This window comes from Salmo salar, chromosome 14 (assembly GCF_965601325.2).
Source record: "Salmo salar chromosome 14, fSalSal1, whole genome shotgun sequence".
Lineage (NCBI taxonomy): Eukaryota > Metazoa > Chordata > Actinopteri > Salmoniformes > Salmonidae > Salmo > Salmo salar.
The window spans coordinates 90,489,509-90,507,815 of NC_138304.1; the positions used below are offsets into that span (position 1 = coordinate 90,489,509).

At 45.1% G+C, this 18,307-nt stretch overlaps 1 protein-coding gene across 1 annotated transcript in view; it reads right to left on the reverse strand.

The window, feature by feature from the left end:
• The window catches only part of LOC106570446 (polypeptide N-acetylgalactosaminyltransferase 12), a 36,762-nt gene that overhangs the window by 7,373 nt on the left and 11,082 nt on the right, over positions 1-18,307 (reverse strand). The window contains exons 2-9 of the mRNA XM_045694884.2: positions 17,136-17,305; positions 16,268-16,457; positions 14,160-14,345; positions 13,842-13,959; positions 8,191-8,367; positions 5,134-5,265; positions 1,837-1,950; positions 20-178 (exon numbers count right to left, since the gene is read on the reverse strand). Of these exons, the coding sequence (XP_045550840.2) occupies positions 20-178; positions 1,837-1,950; positions 5,134-5,265; positions 8,191-8,367; positions 13,842-13,959; positions 14,160-14,345; positions 16,268-16,457; positions 17,136-17,305 (1,246 nt within the window). The remainder of the gene's footprint in view (positions 1-19; positions 179-1,836; positions 1,951-5,133; positions 5,266-8,190; positions 8,368-13,841; positions 13,960-14,159; positions 14,346-16,267; positions 16,458-17,135; positions 17,306-18,307) is intronic.

Genomic DNA, 18,307 nt, shown 5'->3' on the forward strand with positions numbered 1-18,307 from the left:
TAGTCCCTTTCCCCCTCACCTCTCTGAGGACAAACTTCTGGTCCTGTGGCACAGGCTGCCGGGGATTCCTGCACAGGTGTACGGTCAGGTAGGTGGAGACGGCGTCCCCCACAGCGCACCCTGCTGGGTCCCTGGTGTTATAGCGGATCTCACTTCTCTTACTGGAGTACTCAAAGAACTGCAGCAGGAGAGACGTAGGGTGAGACGCAGGGTGAGACCAGCAGAGTGTGGGCAATCTGGGCAGTGTGGTCTGAGTTTTTGTTGTGTCCATTTCTGTTGCCAGTACAAAGTAAGGCAACACAGTGGATACACAGCACAGTGGATACACAGCACAGTGGATACACAGCACAGTGGATACACAGCACAGTGGATACACAGCACAGTGGATACACAGCACAGTGGATACACAGCACAGTGGATACACAGCACAGTGGATTCACAGCACAGTGGATACACAGCACAGTGGATACACAGCACAGTGGATACACAGCACAGTGGATACACAGCACAGTGGATACACAGCACAGTGGATACACAGCACAGTGGATACACAGCACAGTGGATACACAGCACAGTGGATACACAGCACAGTGGATACACAGCACAGTGGATACACAGCACAGTGGATACACAGCACAGTGGATACACAGCACAGTGGATACACAGCACAGTGGATACACAGCACAGTGGATACACAGCACAGTGGATACACAGCACAGTGGATACACAGCACAGTGGATACACAGCACAGTGGATACACAGAGGGGTGCTGAAATAACAATGCCAACTTTTAAGGTGCTCAATGTAGCCCACACTGGATATCACTTTTCTGCACAATACTCTCTTTTTATCCTTTGGGTGCAAAAATGATGTTTTATTGGTTCAACGTACCAAACAAAGACTATTTCAGTTTAAGGTTGAGCGTGATGGTAACTGCTTTCATCACTATCCTTTCAGTCCAAATTCACAAAGCAATTTTATAATTGTCAACGTAAATTATCATCTGAAGCCATGAGACAAACACTCTTTCCACTATCCACATGCTCTCTGCCAGGCCCAGTCAAAAGCCAAATAACCACTAAGCCATGAAAAGGCTATTGGCCATGAAAGCCCTGTGAGCATTGTTTACCATGACAGCTGTAAGCTAGCACACCAGTGTATGGACCACTACTTAATGTTGGACATGAAGAGTAAAAATGGAGTTATAACTACCTGGTTTTAAATGAAGGACATGGAGAGTAAAGATGGAGCCATAGCTACCTGGTTTTAAATGAAGGACATAGAGAGTAAAGATGGAGCCATAGCTACCTGGTTTTAAATGAAGGACATGGAGAGTAAAGATGGAGCCATAGCTACCTGGTTTTAAATGAAGGACATAGAGAGTAAAGATGGAGCCATAGCTACCTGGTTTTAAATGAAGGACATGGAGAGTAAAGATGGAGCCATAGCTACCTGGTTTTAAATGAAGGACATGGAGAGTAAAGATGGAGCCATAGCTACCTGGTTTTAAATGAAGGACATGGAGAGTAAAGATGGAGCCATAGCTACCTGGTTTTAAATGAAGGACATGGAGAGTAAAGATGGAGCCATAGCTACCTGGTTTTAAATGAAGGACATGGAGAGTAAAGATGGAGCCATAGCTACCTGGTTTTAAATGAAGGACATAGAGAGTAAAGATGGAGCCATAGCTACCTGGTTTTAAATGAAGGACATGGAGAGTAAAGATGGAGCCATAGCTACCTGGTTTTAAATGAAGGACATAGAGAGTAAAGATGGAGCCATAGCTACCTGGTTTTAAATGAAGGACATGGAGAGTAAAGATGGAGCCATAGCTACCTGGTTTTGTCCCATGCCATGACAGGGGTAGAGGATGATTCGGTGGCCCACCAGGTTATGGTCGTCAGGAGGATTGTAGTCAAAGCAGTAGCTGGACATGCCTCTGTTCTTCAGCTAGAGGGAAACAACATGCAGATGCCATTGTTATAATACAGATATGAGTATGGGGAGTCAAGAGAAAGCTCAACATTGTCTATGATAACTGATATTTCAGTGCACTATCCCTTCAATAAAAAAGGTTCATGTGGTGCCAATGTGAGGTTCATTAAGGCACACCATAGTATAGGAAAACGATAACAAGCTTTTCTTATTGGACAAGTTCAGGTAGCCTGCTATAGACCACCCTCTGCCCCCAGCTGTGCTCTGGACACCATATGTGAACTGATTGGCCCCATCTATCTTCAGAGCTCGTGCTGCTAGGTGACCTAAACTGGGACATGCTTAACACCCCAGCCATCCTACAATCTAAGCTTGATGCCCTCAATCTCACACAAATTATCAATGAACCTACCAGGTACCACCCCAAAGCCGTAAACACGGGCACCCTCATAAATATCATCCTAACCAACTTGCCCTCTATATATACCTCTGCTGTTTTCAACCAAGATCTCAGCGATCACTGCCTCATTGCCTGCATCCGTAATGGGTCAGCGGTCAAACAACCTCCACTCATCACTGTCAAACGCTCCCTGAAACACTTCAGCGAGCAAGCCTTTCTTATCGACCTGGCCCGGGTATCCTGGAAGGATATTGACCTCATCCCGTCAGTAGAGGATGCCTTAGCATCGAACAGCCCCCGTGATATGTAGCTTTTCAGAGAAGTTAGAAACCAATATACACAGGCAGTTAGAAAAGCCAAGGCTAGCTTTTTCAAGCAGAAATTTGCTTCCTGCAACACAAACTCAAAAAAGTTCTGGGACACTGTAAAGTCCATGGAGAATAAGAGCACCTCCTCCCAGCTGCCCACTGCACTGAGGATAGGAAACTCTGTCACCACCGATAAATCCACTATAATTGAGAATTTCAATAAGCATTTTTCTACGGCTGGCCATGCTTTCCACCTGGCTACCCCTACCGCGGTCAACAGCACTGTACACCCCACAGCAACTCACCCAAGCCTTCCCCATTTCTCCTTCTCCCAAATCCAGTCAGCTGATGTTCTGAAAGAGCTGCAAAATCTGGACCCCTACAAATCAGCCGGGCTAGACAATCTGGACCCTTTCTTTCTAAAATTATCTGCCAAAATTATTGCAACCCCTATTACTAGCCTGTTCAACCTCTCTTTCGTGTCGTCTGAGATTCTCAAAGATTGGAAAGCAGCTGCGGTCATCCCCCTCTTCAAAGGGGGGGACACTCTTGACCCAAACTGCTACAGACCTATATCTATCCTACACTGCCTTTCTAAGGTCTTCGAAAGCCAAGTCAACAAAACAGATTACCGACCATTTCGAATCCCACCGCACCTTCTCCGCTATGTAATCTGGTTTCATTTGACATTTTTTTTTTACATTTTAGTCATTTAGCAGACGCTCCTATCCAGAGCGACTTACAGTAGTGAATGCATACATTTCATTAAAAAAAAAAATCTTCAGTACTGGTCCCCCATGGGAATCAAACCCACAACCCTGGCGTTGCAAACACCATGTTCTACCAAATGAGCCACACATCCTGGTCATGGCTGCACCTCAGCCACGCTTAAGGTCCTAAACGATATCTTAACCGCCATCGATAAGAAACAATACTGTGCAGCCGTATTCATCGACCTGGCCAAGGCTTTCGACTGTCAATCACTACATCCTCATCGGCAGACTCAATAGTCTTGGTTTCTCAAATGATTGCCCCGCCTGGTTCACCAACTACTTCTCTGATTGAGTTCAGTGTGTCAAATTGTCTCTATGGGGGAGCCACAGGGTTCAATTCTTGGGCCGACTCTTTTCTCTGTATACATCAATGATGTCGCTCTTGCTGCTGGTGAGTCTCTGATCCACCTCTACGCAGACAACACCATTCTGTATACTTCTGGCCCTTCTTTGGACACTGTGTTAACTAACCTCCAAACGAGCTTCAATGCCATACAACTCTCCTTCCGTGGCCTCCAACTGCTCTTAAATACAAGTAAAACTAAATGCATGCTCTTCAACCGATCGCTGCCTGCACCTGCCCGCCCGTCCAGCATCACTACTCTGGACGGTTCTGACTTCGAATATGTGGACAACTACAAATACCTAGGTGTCTGGTTAGACTGTAAACTCTCCTTCCAGACTCACATCAAACATCTCCAATCCAAAGTTAAATCTAGAATCGGCTTCCTATTTTGCAACAAAGCATCCTTCACTCATGCTGCCAAACATACCCTCGTAAAACTGACCATCCTACCAATCCTCGACTTCGGCGATGTCATTTACAAAATAGCCTCCAATACCCTACTCAATAAATTGGATGCAGTCTATCACAGTGCCATCCGTTTTGTCACCAAAGCCCCATATACTACCCACCACTGCGACCTGTACGGTCTCTTTGGCCGGCCCTCGCTTCATACTCGTCACCAAACCCACTGGCTCCAGGTCATCTACAAGACCCTGCTAGGTAAAGTCCCCCCTTATCTCAGCTCGCTGGTCACCATAGCAGCACCCACCTGTAGCACGCGCTCCAGCAGGTATATATATCTCACTGGTCACCCCCAAAGCCAATTCCTCCTTCGGCCGCCTCTCCTTCCAGTTCTCTGCTGCCAATGACTGGAACGAACTACAAAAATCACTGAAACTGGAAACACTTATCTCCCTCACTAGCTTTAAGCACCAGCTGTCAGAGCAGCTCACAGATTAGTGCACCTGTACATAGCCCATCTATAATTTAGTCCAAACAACTACCTCTTCCCCTACTGTATTTATTTATTTAGCTCCTTTGCACCCCATTATTTCTATTTCTACTTTGCACTTTCTTCCACTACAAATCTACCATTCCAGTGTTTTACTTGCTATATTGTATGTACTTCGCCACCATGACCTTTTTTGCCTTTACCTCCCTTATCTCACCTCATTTGCTCACATTGTATATAGACTTATTTTTCTACTGTATTATTGACTGTATGTTTGTTTTACTCCATGTGTAACTCTGTGTTGTTGTATGTGTCGAACTGCTTTGCTTTATCTTGGCCAGGTCGCAATTGTAAATGAGAACTTGTTCTCAACTTGCCTACCTGGTTAAATAAAGGTGAAATAAAAATAAAAGTTTCAGTCTGTTTCCGTCTGCCTAATGAATGCGTCCCTGGAGTCAAAATTGCAGCATTCTCCTCACCATTCCAAACGTCCCAGGCCTGTCCTCAGGAACGTGGATATCAGGATAGATGTTCTCCAGGTACCACTTGAAGTCCTTACATCCTAACTGTGTCCTGAGCTTCCTCCTGTCTGTCACATCCCCAAAGGCCTCCTGATAACAACAATGGCACAAGAAACTTTAGTTCCACATTTCTTTCCAATCTATATGGACTAGAGTCTTCTATAAGCATAGACAGGACTAGCCTGGGTACCAGTCTGTTTGAGTTATCATTCCACTCCATGCCATGCTAAACATGGCGTAGAGTAGAATGTTAGCAAAACAGCTTCTGGATTTCAGGCTAAGACAGAACTTATTCTTTACCTGAAATGTAAACATGTTATTAGGATTGTGCATCATAAAGGGTATTTATTTTTGAGCCAATGCTGATATGAGTTCAGAAATAAATGTGAACCCGACTTCCTGTCTGTTTGAGTCTCTGGGTATATTGTGTGCAATGACAGACAACAGCACCATATATGGTTTTCAACATCTCTCTCACACACACACATCACAAACCCATCACATACAGTACATTGACATGCATAATCATCACAGGATGTGCACTCTACTGCTCTGTATCTTGAAAACTTGACAGCTGACATGCAACATTTTGGGGGATTGTATTAACAGTGGACTAATAAACAAAATACAAAAACAATTTTATTTGGGGATTTATCCCTTTAACACAAATAAACTCCACAACACCATTCACAGCATTCTAATATCATCATCAGCATTTCTTTATTTCTGTGTGGTGGTTTACTGTGTTTCACCACTCCAGAGGGGTTGTTACGTGTGAGCTATGGTCCACAGAGGAACATATGTTTGGAGTCAAGCCCCTATTGGAGGGGGGTGAGCAATGCCACAGGATGATGGATGCGAGCGGCACGCCTGAACACAGCTCTAATTGGTTGCTCATCAATTTATTTAGACCCAAGGCAGGTAGGCAGGTTTCAACTGGTGTGAATTAAAAGTTGAACAGGAAACAACAAGTACCTACTGAGAGATATTAGTCCAACCATTAGAAAACATCATCACATTGCTTGACAGAAGCTTTAGCAACACGAGTCACTAGATTCTTGAGAGCGATTGTCTCTCATATTGTGTACTACTGAAAAGGGCAGAATGACATATTCCTCTTCATCTGAATAACAGGCAGGAGATGTTCTAATACATTTCACTTCTGTTAGTAAACCTCCAGCAAACAGAGCAGAGAGGGAGAAAAGAATATTGGAGACAGAGCTAGAGACAGAGCTAGAGCGCTAGAGAGAGAGAGAGCTAGAGAGGGAGAGCTAGAGAGAGAGAGCTAGAGAGAGAGCTAGAGAGAGAGAGAGAGCTAGAGAGAGAGCTAGAGAGAGAGAGAGCTAGAGAGAGAGAGCTAGAGAGAGAGAGCGAGAGAGCTAGACAGAGAGAGAGAGCTAGACAGAGAGAGAGAGCTAGAGAGAGAGAGAGCTAGAGAGAGCTAGAGAGAGAGAGAGCTAGAGAGAGAGAGAGCGAGAGAGAGCGAGAGAGCTAGAGAGAGAGAGAGAGCTAGAGAGCTAGAGAGAGCTAGAGAGAGAGAGCTAGAGAGAGAGAGAGAGCTAGAGAGAGAGAGAGAGCTAGAGAGAGAGAGAGAGCTAGAGAGAGAGAGAGCTAGAGAGAGAGAGAGAGCTAGAGAGAGAGAGAGCTAGAAAGAGAGAGAGAGAGCTAGAGAGAGAGAGAGCTAGAGAGAGAGAGAGCTAGAGAGAGAGCTAGAGAGAGAGCTAGAGAGAGAGAGAGAGCTAGAAAGAGAGAGAGAGAGCTAGAGAGAGAGAGCTAGAGAGAGAGCTAGAGAGAGAGAGAGAGAGCTAGAGAGAGAGAGAGAGCTAGAGAGAGAGAGAGCGAGAGAGAAAGAGCTAGAGAGCTAGAGAGAGAGCTAGAGAGAGAGAGAGCTAGAGAGAGAGCTAGAGAGCGAGAGCTGAGAGAGAGAGCTAGAGAGAGAGCTAGAGAGAGAGCTAGAGAGAGAGAGCTAGAGAGAGAGAGCTGGAGAGCTAGAGAGAGAGCTAGAGAGAGCGAGCTAGAGAAAGAGAGCTAGAGAGAGCTAGAGAGAGAGAGAGAGAGAGAGAGAGCTAGAGAGAGAGAGCTAGAGCTAGAGAGAGAGCTAGAGAGAGAGAGCTAGAGCTAGAGAGAGAGCTAGAGAGAGAGAGAGAGAGAGAGCTAGAGAGAGAGAGAGAGAGAGAGAGAGAGCTAGAGAGAGAGAGAGCTAGAGAGAGCTAGAGAGAGAGAGAGCTAGAGAGAGAGAGAGCTAGAGAGAGAGCTAGAGAGAGAGCTAGAGAGAGCGAGCGAGCGAGAATGGGTGTTTGTGGAGCGGATAGTGTTCTGCCTGGCACTCCCCACTTGGCAGTTGGCACGTCCACCTCCTCTCTGAGAAATGAGTGCCATCTGATCTGTGTTCAGTCCAGAGGGCCGTTCCCTTTAATGACACACACTGGCAGCCTGGTACCTTGGCAGGCCTCGGTTCAAACACTTTTAGCGTTTGCTTTAGCCTCCTTGAAGTGCCTGATGGGCGGCCTTTGCACTTTTGCAACTATTTTGTTGGTTTCATTGTGACAGCTCAATCACGCCCAGCTGAGGTATTAGAAAACATGTTATTTTATTTGAACCTGTTGGCAACCTGGCACTTGGGTTTTCCCGGGACGGAGCGTTTCTGACTCACTGAGCTGTGCCTCTCGATGGTAATCTCACACCGTACGGAGTGTCACCTCGGGTGTCCCTTATGTCCTTATGCATCACAAGTGTCACTCAATCAGGAGAGCATTTACAGAGTAGCATGCGGGGAGTGGTGTGTGTCCTCAGAGGTGAAAAGATGTGATTAATCAATCCTTCTGATAGGCCTCTAGTCTACAGTCAGGGAAAGGCATGAGTGCATTTGATCAATACTTTGAAAGCTGCGCATGCATACAAAATATTACCACCTCCCCTACAGCTCCTAACCAACAATCGCAGCACCATAAACTTTCAAACTCCGCAGTCACACATTTTGCTAGCTTTCGTAGTCCCTGTTCAGGGCTGGCCTACCAGGCGAGCGTGGGGGTTACGGTGGTAGTACAACTCCTTGTACTCGTCCATCCAGACCTCAGCAGCACGCACGCTGTTGGCCAGGGCCTTGCTCCGCGAGTAGGGGGCCTTCTTTGGGAAGACGTGGCCCACGTGGGAGCAGGGGTGGATCTCCAGGCTGCCCCCGCACTGCCAGATCTAAATAACAACAACAGCAGGAGCAACACGAGAACATTATTAGCTACACACTGTTAAGTTCATGTTTTAAGTATCCCTATATTTCTGTTATTACGGGGCTATCACTCAGTCAAGAGTGCGGCTGCGCAGGAAGTTAGTTCGTGGATGGACCTAGCCGTGAGTGTAATGGCTACCTTGTAGTGTGTTCATACAGTATAGTAAACTTTGAAAACTGGAACCTTGTCGTTGTGTCATTTCGAGTTAACATTGGTAGCAGAGGATGGCTAATAACTACAATGTGCCACCTCGCTTCGACGAGAAGAGGTCGTACAAAAGTTGGAAAAATGAACTTGGAATCTGGACACGAGTTACTAATCTGGACGCGAAAAAGCAAGCACTTGCGGTGGTATTATCGCTCGAGGGAAGAGCGAGAGATACAGCACTGGAAATATCCGTTGAGGATTTGAACAATGATGATGGTATGGGAACTTTGATCAGAGCACTGGATTCTGTATTTCTTAAAGAAGAGAAAGACCGTGCCTACGAGGCATATTCAAACTTTGACAGTGTTTCGAGAGATATTTCGGTTGCAATGACGGACTACATCATTGATTTCAAGTTGTTAGCTTTCAAGTTGCTAGATACTGCCTGTCTAGATGGTAGGGAGAAACAGTTGGCTTTGACTGCTTGTACTGTACTGACTTTTGCATCAATGAAGTCGGCACTAAAAAGAATTTTTGGTGAAAAGACGTCTGTCGCGCCGTTAACAGATGGAATGCAAGCGAGTGACGGAGCAAATTACACTGAGCAGCAGAGAAAAGGCGCCAAAAAGTCACGTTCTCAAGACAACCTGAAGAGGGCGCCATTTCCCGGAACAAATCCACTGGACAAATATGGAAGGAGATCAAAATGTGCTGTTTGTCAAAGCACTTACCATTGGGTTAAAGACTGTCCTCATAAAAATGAACAAGTTAAACTAACAGAGGAAAATGTAAACACAGATATAGAGCAGTGTAACATTACACTGTTTTCAAATGAATCTGCTTCTGATACTGAGATTTTTATAGTTGAATCCTTAGGATCTGCTGTGATTGATACTGCATGTACACGGACAGTGTGTGGTGCAAAATGGCTTGATAGCTATGTTAGTGAACTAAATATGAAAGAAGTACAAAATATGATTGACACACCAAGCAACAGAGCTTTCAAATTTGGAGATGGGAGAATTGTCCATTCTACCAAGAGAGTTAAGATACCAGCAAAAATTGGTCAGACTAAGTGTCACATTGAAACAGAGGTGGTCCCTACAGATATCCCCTTACAATTAAGCAAAGCTTCCCTCAAGAAGGCAGGGGCTGTACTAGACATAAAAAATGACAAGGCAGTGATGTTTAAACAACCAGTGACTCTTGAACTTACTACCTCAGGCCACTATTGTGTAAACATGTTAGACAAAGACATCACACAGAGTCCATGCAAAAATGAGATTCGGACGGACACAGAGCACATGGAGATTCTGACAGTCACAGAGAACATGAACACAAAAGAAAAACACAAAGTATTGTTAAAGCTTCACAAACCGTTTGGACATGCTACAGTTGACAGACTTAAGAAGTTACTCAACAGTTCAGGGAATAATGATGATGAGAGTATTTCCATTCTACAGCAGATAGTTAACAATTGTGAGACATGTCAAAAATACAGTAAACCTATGCCCAAACCAGCTGTTGGTTTGCCACTAGCTTCCAAGTACAATGAAACAGTGGCTGTAGATCTACATGAGTTAGCACCAAGTGTGTGGTACCTTCACATAATCGACCACTTCACACGCTTCAGCGCTGGAAGCATTGTGAATACAAAGAAACCCAGTGACATCGTCAGGCACTTCATTCATTCCTGGGTAAGTGTGCATGGCCCTCCCCAGAAATTGTACAGTGACAATGGAGGAGAATTCAATAATAATGAAATAAGAGAAATGGCAGAGAACTTCAACATGGAAGTAAAGACAACTGCTGCATACAGTCCATGGAGCAATGGACTTCTGGAGAGACACAATCAAACACTCACAGAGATCATGCTGAAAGTGAAGCAAGACAATGGATGTGACTGGAACACAGCCCTAGATTGGGCTTTGATGGCAAAAAACTCAATGCACAATGTTCATGGTTACAGCCCATACCAACTAGTGTTCGGGCAGAACCCTAATCTTCCCTCTGTACTGGTTGACAAGCCACCAGCACTAGAAGGGACCAGTGTGAGTGCATGGGTGGGACAGCACCTGTCAGCACTACATGCAGCGAGAAAAGCGTTCACTGAAGCAGAGTGCTCAGAAAGAATTCGCAGGGCTCTGCGTAAACAGCTACGACCCACCGATGAGAAGTACGAAACTGGAAACAAAGAGTACTACAAACGAGTTGACTGTCAAGAGTGGAAGGGACCGGGAGTAGTCATTGGCCAAGATGGTGTGGTGATATTTGTGAGGCACGGAGGCATCATTGTCAGGGTGCATCACTCAAGATTGCGGAAAGTAAATGATCAACAAGATAGAGGGGCTGTTGCTGAGAATCATCCTAATGAAAAGGAGACAGTAACAGACACAAACCTACCAGATGTCACATCCAATGATATGGACACTGAAACTGACCCAGGAAATGAAGCAGAGACCTTCAAACATGCCACAGATAATACTGTTGAGCGTTCAAATGAGGAAAACATTCAACAACAGCCACATGTGTTAAGACAACATGGATGTTCCAATCTGAAAACTGGACAAACTGTTAAATATATGGACAGAGAAAGTGGTATTCCACATACAGCAACCGTCATTGGACGAGCAGGAAAAGCCAAAGGAAAACACCAGAACTGGTACAACTTGCAGTACTCTGAACCAGTTACACTTTCTGGTACAACAGGGTCAGCTGACCTGTCACTTGTAGATCATCTCAGAATTGAACCAATGGAAAATCGAGAAAAACAGAATGACATTCAAAATGATGATGTACTTGAAACAAAGGACGTGTCATTTGACTCAGCTAAGCTAGATGAGCTCAGTAATTGGAGGAAAAATTGAGTGTTTGAGGAAGTTACAGACATTGGCCAAAAATGTGTCTCAACAAGGTGGGTGTGTACCCTTAAAGAGTCCTTAACTGGAATAGTGCCTAAAGCACGTCTAGTGGCTAGAGGTTTTGAGGAGCTGGCTGCTAAACAACTCCCAAAAGACTCACCGACATGCGCCTCAGAGTCACTCAGATTGCTGATGTCCGTGATCTGCCAGAAAAAATGGAAACTTAATTCCATAGACATCAAATCTGCATTTTTGCAGGGAACAGAGCTGTCAAGGGACATTCACATCCGACCTCCGCCTGAAGCTAAATGCGAAGGAACACTGTGGAAACTAAAGAAGTGCGTGTATGGACTGGCAGATGCATCACTCTACTGGTACAACAAAGTCAAGGCAACAATGCTGAATACAGGTGGAAAACTGTCACAAGTGGATCCTGCAGTCTTCTATTGGCTTGATCAAGACTGCAGTGTGACTGGAGTACTTGCCTGTCATGTTGATGACTTCATCTGGGGTGGCTCACAGACCTTTGCTACAACTGTGATTCCAAACCTCAAATCTGTTTTCCAGGTTGGCCGTGAGGAGCATGATAATTTTTGTTATGTTGGCATAGAGTTTATTACAGTTGATGGGACAATACTGATGCAACAGGAGAGCTATATCAAGAATCTTCAACCCATTCACATGGATTCTTCAAGAGCCGTACAAAGGAATTCCCCTCTATGTGGAATTGAAGCTGATCAATTGAGGTCAAAGATAGGACAAATTTTATGGGTTGCTAGACAGAGTAGACCTGATGTAATGTTTGATGGTTGCAACTTGGCATCTAACACAAAACACGCCACTGTACAAACCATTCATGAGGCAAACAAAGTTGTTCGTAAACTGAAATCACAACAAGTGACTTTAAAGTTTCAGCATGTTGGAAAAGATGACTCTTTGAAACTAGTTGTCTTCAGTGATGCTTCGCTAGGGAACCTTACAGATGGAGGCACACAAGGTGGACATCTAATCATGTTAATGGGTGAAGGAGGAAGATTCTCACCTATCTGTTGGCAGTCAAAAAGGATCAGAAGGGTTGTCCGAAGCACACTTGCTGGAGAAACACTTACTCTTGCGGATGGAATTGACAATGCGATCTTTCTTGCAACTCTGTTCTCAGAGCTTACCACTGGTGAGACAAAACGGCACATTCTACCTGTAGTTTGTGTCACTGACAACTACTCATTAGTTGATGCTTTGAAGTCAACCAAGTCTGTCACAGAGAAAAGACTTCGTCTTGAGATTAGCAGCATCAAGGAACTTATTCAAGCACAGAGAATCCAGCGGATTCTGTGGTCGACCACAAAGGAACAGCTTGCTGACTGACTAAAAAGGGAGCATCCGGTCTTGTGCTCCTACAGGCTCTCCTCCTACAGGCTCTCAGTAATGGAAAGTGGCAGCTTGAGTAATACAAATAAAAACTGTCACACAACCCATTTGTAATGGGGAACTTAAATAATACTTGGACATTTAATTATGTTGTTGATGTTTAATTTGCCTTTAAAGAAAAGGGGGAGATTGTTAAGTTCATGTTTTAAGTATCCCTATATTTCTGTTATTACGGGGCTATCACTCAGTCAAGAGTGCGGCTGCGCAGGAAGTTAGTTCGTGGATGGACCTAGCCGTGAGTGTAATGGCTACCTTGTAGTGTGTTCATACAGTATAGTAAACTTTGTTAAACTGGAACCTTGTCGTTGTGTCATTTCGAGTTAACACACACCATGATTCAATCAGGCAGCACAATGAACGGGAGGGAGTTCTGTTGCGGCGGTCTTGTTTTCTGTCCCACAGGAAGTAACCTGATCAAGGAAAACATGAGCTCTGTGCTGGTTTAAATTCTTCAAAATGTGCAACTTTATTGACTGTGAGAACTTTTGGTCCCGAGTTCTTTAACATTATTTTGATTAGGTGAATCCAGGTGAAAGCTATCATCCCTTATTGATGTCACTTGTAAATCCACTTCAATCTGTGTGAATGAAGGGGAGGAGACAGGTTAAAGAAGGATTTTTAAGCCTTGAGACAATTGAGATATGGATTGTGTATGTTTTTTCCACCCAACAGTTTCCTGTGTGTATCCAGAATGGTCCACCACTCAAAGGACATCCAGCCAACTTGACACAACTGTGGGAAGCATTGGAGTCAACAAGGGCCAGCATCCCTGTGGAACTCAATATTAGGAAGGTGTTCTTAATGTTTTGTAAAACTCAGAGTATAGTGAATCAACACACATATTTCACAACGATATGGTGACCATCCGTTACAGGATTCCAGTGAGTTTTTAACTTATGACAGCAATGTCAGAAAGAAGCAATGGATAAACAGCTCACACACTCACTCACTCACTCTGTTGCTCAGACACTATGCTCACAAACTCTCTCTCACACACACTCACCCTGAATGAGAACTCTAGGTTCTCTCCTCCCCACACCTCCATGCCTGTGTCGTACGTCCCCAGGTAATGGAAATAGTTCTTACTGACAGCAAACAGCCCACCAGCCATAGTAGGAGACCTGGGACCAAAACACACACAGCTTAGAGCAGATCTTGAAAACTTGTTCCATAATTATCAGAAATTATACAGTATATGGTGTTTATAACAATTATTGATCTCTAATAATATGCATGTCATTTTAAAGTACATCTTGATAGTCCAATCCTAAATGAGCTATTTTCCTCTCCGATACACTGGGGATTTTAGGGTACCACAGACCTGATGACGTCGATGGCAGAGCGTCTGTGTTTCTGCTCATACTCTGGCACTGGGTGCCAGGTGAAGACCAGCCGCCAATCAAATCCTCCTAAATGGGGTTCCCCAGAGTTGCCTAGATACTGAAAAGTGTTCCAGTCGATGACATCGATGACGGGACAGACCACAGCCGATGGCTTCTCCTTTATCCTGGGAGGAAAAGGAGAAGAATGCAGAAGTAAGCACGGGGGTTGCAGTATAACAGGATTATAACATGGTTGGGCGACAGGTAGCAGGGGGTTGCAGTATAACAGGGTTATAACAGGGTTGGGCGACAGGTAGCAGGGGGTTGCAGTATAACAGGGTTATAACAGGGTTGGGCGACAGGTAGCAGGGGGTTGCAGTATAACAGGGTTATAACAGGGTTGGCGGCAGGTAGCAGGGGGTTGCAGTATAACAGGGTTATAACAGGATTATTACAGGGTTATAACAGGGTTGGGCGACAGGTAGCAGAGGGTTGCAGTATAACGGTTATAACAGGGTTGGGCGACAGGTAGCAGGGGGTTGCAGTATAACAGGGTTATAACAGGGTTGGCGGCAGGTAGCAGGGGGTTACAGTATAACAGGGTTATAACAGGATTATTACAGGGTTATAACAGGGTTGGGCGACAGGTAGCAGAGGGTTGCAGTATAACAGGGTTATAACAGGGTTGGGCGACAGGTAGCAGGGGGTTGCAGTATAACAGGGTTATAACAGGGTTATAACAGGGTTGGTGGCAGGTAGCAGGGGGTTGCAGTATAACAGGGTTATAACAGGGTTATAACAGGGTTATAACAGGGTTGGGCGACAGGGGGTTGCAGTATAACAGGGTTATAACATGGTTGGCGGCAGGTAGCAGGGGGTTGCAGTATAACAGGGTTATAACAGGGTTGGGCGACAGGTAGCAGAGGGTTGCAGTATAAAAGGGGTTATAACAGGGTTGGGCGACAGGTAGCAGGGGGTTGCAGTATAACAGGGTTATAACAGGGTTATAACAGGGTTGGGCGACAGGTAGCAGAGGGTTGCAGTATAACAGGGTTATAACAGGGTTGGGTGGCAGGTAGCAGGGGGTTGCAGTATAACAGGGTTATAACATGGTTGGCGGCAGGTAGCAGGGGGTTACAGTATAACAGGGTTATAACAGGATTATTACAGGGTTATAACAGGGTTGGGCGACAGGTAGCAGAGGGTTGCAGTATAACAGGGTTATAACAGGGTTGGGCGGCAGGTAGCAGGGGGTTGCAGTATAACAGGGTTATAACAGGGTTGGGCGGCAGGTAGCAGGGGGTTGCAGTATAACAGGGTTATAACAGGATTATTACAGGGTTATAACAGGGTTGGGCGACAGGTAGCAGAGGGTTGCAGTATAACAGGGTTATAACAGGGTTGGGCGACAGGTAGCAGGGGGTTGCAGTATAACAGGGTTATAACAGGGTTGGCGGCAGGTAGCAGGGGGTTGCAGTATAACAGGGTTATAACATGGTTGGCGGCAGGTAGCAGGGGGTTACAGTATAACAGGGTTATAACAGGATTATTACAGGGTTATAACAGGGTTGGGCGACAGGTAGCAGAGGGTTGCAGTATAACAGGGTTATAACAGGGTTGGGCGACAGGTAGCAGGGGGTTGCAGTATAACAGGGTTATAACAGGGTTATAACAGGGTTGGTGGCAGGTAGCAGGGGGTTGCAGTATAACAGGGTTATAACAGGGTTATAACAGGGTTGGGCGACAGGGGGTTGCAGTATAACAGGGTTATAACATGGTTGGCGGCAGGTAGCAGGGGGTTGCAGTATAACAGGGTTATAACAGGGTTGGTGGCAGGTAGCAGGGGGTTGCAGTATAACAGGGTTATAACAGGGTTATAACAGGGTTGCAGTATAGCAGGGTTATAACAGGGTTGGGCGACAGGTAGCAGGGGGTTGCAGTATAACAGGGTTATAACAGGGTTATAACAGGAATGGTGGCAGGTAGCAGGGGGTTGCAGTATAACAGGGTTATAACATGGTTGCAGTATAACAGGGTTATAACATGGTTGGCGGCCGGAAGCGGGGGTTGCAGTATAACAGGGTTACAGGTTATAACGGTTTCTCACCTGTGGAGCAGGGGCTCCAGCCAGCCCTCGTGACATTCACAGTGGCAGTCCAGGAAGGTCAGCACGTCACCCGTGGCAATGGAGGCCCCCAGGAGCCTGGCCCGCACCAGGCCCTCCCTCTTCCTGGCCCGGATCAGACGCACCTTCTTCAAGCTGGAGATGTAGTTTTCCAACGGCTCCTTCAAATGAGCTGCGGGGGAACAAAAAGGGCTGTTGTTTACATTTCATGATTGATGGAAAGCAAGATTGTACATTTCCTCGACTAACAAAAAGAATTGTGTAATGTGTTATGTTACCACAGGGTGGTTCAGCTAATAGGTGTGCCTGAACTTTGTGGTTAATTGATAATTAATTAAATAATACAACCAACTACTTGACAGAAATCTTATAAAATATTTCTAGTGACTCATTGGGCCAATACTACATCATGAGTGGGTTAAATAGTGACCGATGAGCAAGGCTGCATGTTTACCAACTGGCATTCAAAATTACTGAAATGTATTCAATGGGATAGTTCACTCAAAAACTTTATTTTGTATTTTGTTCATTAGTCCACAAAAAAACGTTGCATGTCAGAAGTCAAGTTTTCAAGAAAGAGCACTTTCAGTACAGAGCAAAAACTGTGCACTACACCTGTGACCTTAACATATTGAATGTCAAATTCATCATATATTGTCTGTCATTTGCTTTGGCAGGCAGAATGGCATATCATGTCTACTCTAGCCAAGCCAGTCTGTCCATCAGGGTCTCAGAGTAGGAGAATGATCTAGGATGTTGGCTTTTAAATCACAATTAACACAAATTGCATGGACAGGGGGGACCTGATCCTAGATCAGCACATGCAGGCCATGTATGTCTATGATTGTACCTCTGTCACTATAGTCGTCCACCAGCACCACCTCTCGTAGCAGTAAGTTAGGTGATGTCTCCAGGACACTGTGGACAGTGCGTAGCAGCGTGGACCACGCCTCGTTGTAGAAGGCGATCACCACTGAGGTAGATGGCAATGACCTATAGTCATACTTCAGGTCCTTACAACTGGAGAAGAGAGAAACATATCACTTGTTATATGATCTGTAGCCTGATCCCAGACCCGTTTGTGCCATCATGCCACTCAATGGTTGAGAATGGCGCTGGAGGGGATGGCTGCCGTTTTACGGGCTCCCAACCAACCGTGCTATGGTAGTAACCCGCCTCTACCATCAGTTCTGCTGGCCAACATGTAAATCACTGGAAAATAAACTGGATGACCTTTGTTCGAGAATATCCTACCAACGGGGCATTAACCTGTTAGGGCTAGGGGGCAGTATTTACATGGCCGGATAAAAAACGTACCCGATTTAATCTGGTTATTACTACTGCCCAGAAACTAGAATATGCATATAATTATTGGCTTTGGATAGAAAACACCCTAAAGTTTCTAAAACTGTTTGAATAGTGTCTGTGAGTATAACCGAACTCATATGGCAGGCAAAAACCTGAGAAGATTCTGTACAGGAAGTGCCCTCTCTGAACATTCCTTGGGCTTCTTGACTCTTTTTATTGAAAACGTAGGATCTTTGCTGTAACGTGACACTTCCTACGGCTCCCATAGGCTCTCAGAACCCGGGAAAAAGCTGAATGTCTTTGCAGCCCCTGGCTGAAAAACATTAGCGCCTTTGGTAAGTGGTCTATCAGAGGACAATGAGACTGAGGCGCGTGCACGAGGCGACCCCATGTTTTTATTTTCTCTTTCTTTGAACTAAAACACGGTTTCCCGGTCGGAATATTATCTCTTTTTTACGAGAAAAATTGCATAAAAATTTATTTTAAACAGCGGTTGACATGCTTCGAAGTACGGTAATGGAATATTTCGAATTTTTTTGTCACGAAACGCGTCGGGCGCGTCACCCTTCTTTACCCTTTCGGATAGTGTCTTGAACGCACGAACAAAACAGAGGATATTTGAACATAACTATGGATTATTTTGAACCAAACCAACATTTGTTATTGAAGTAGAAGTCCTGGGAGTGCATTCTGACGAAGAACAGCAAAGGTAAT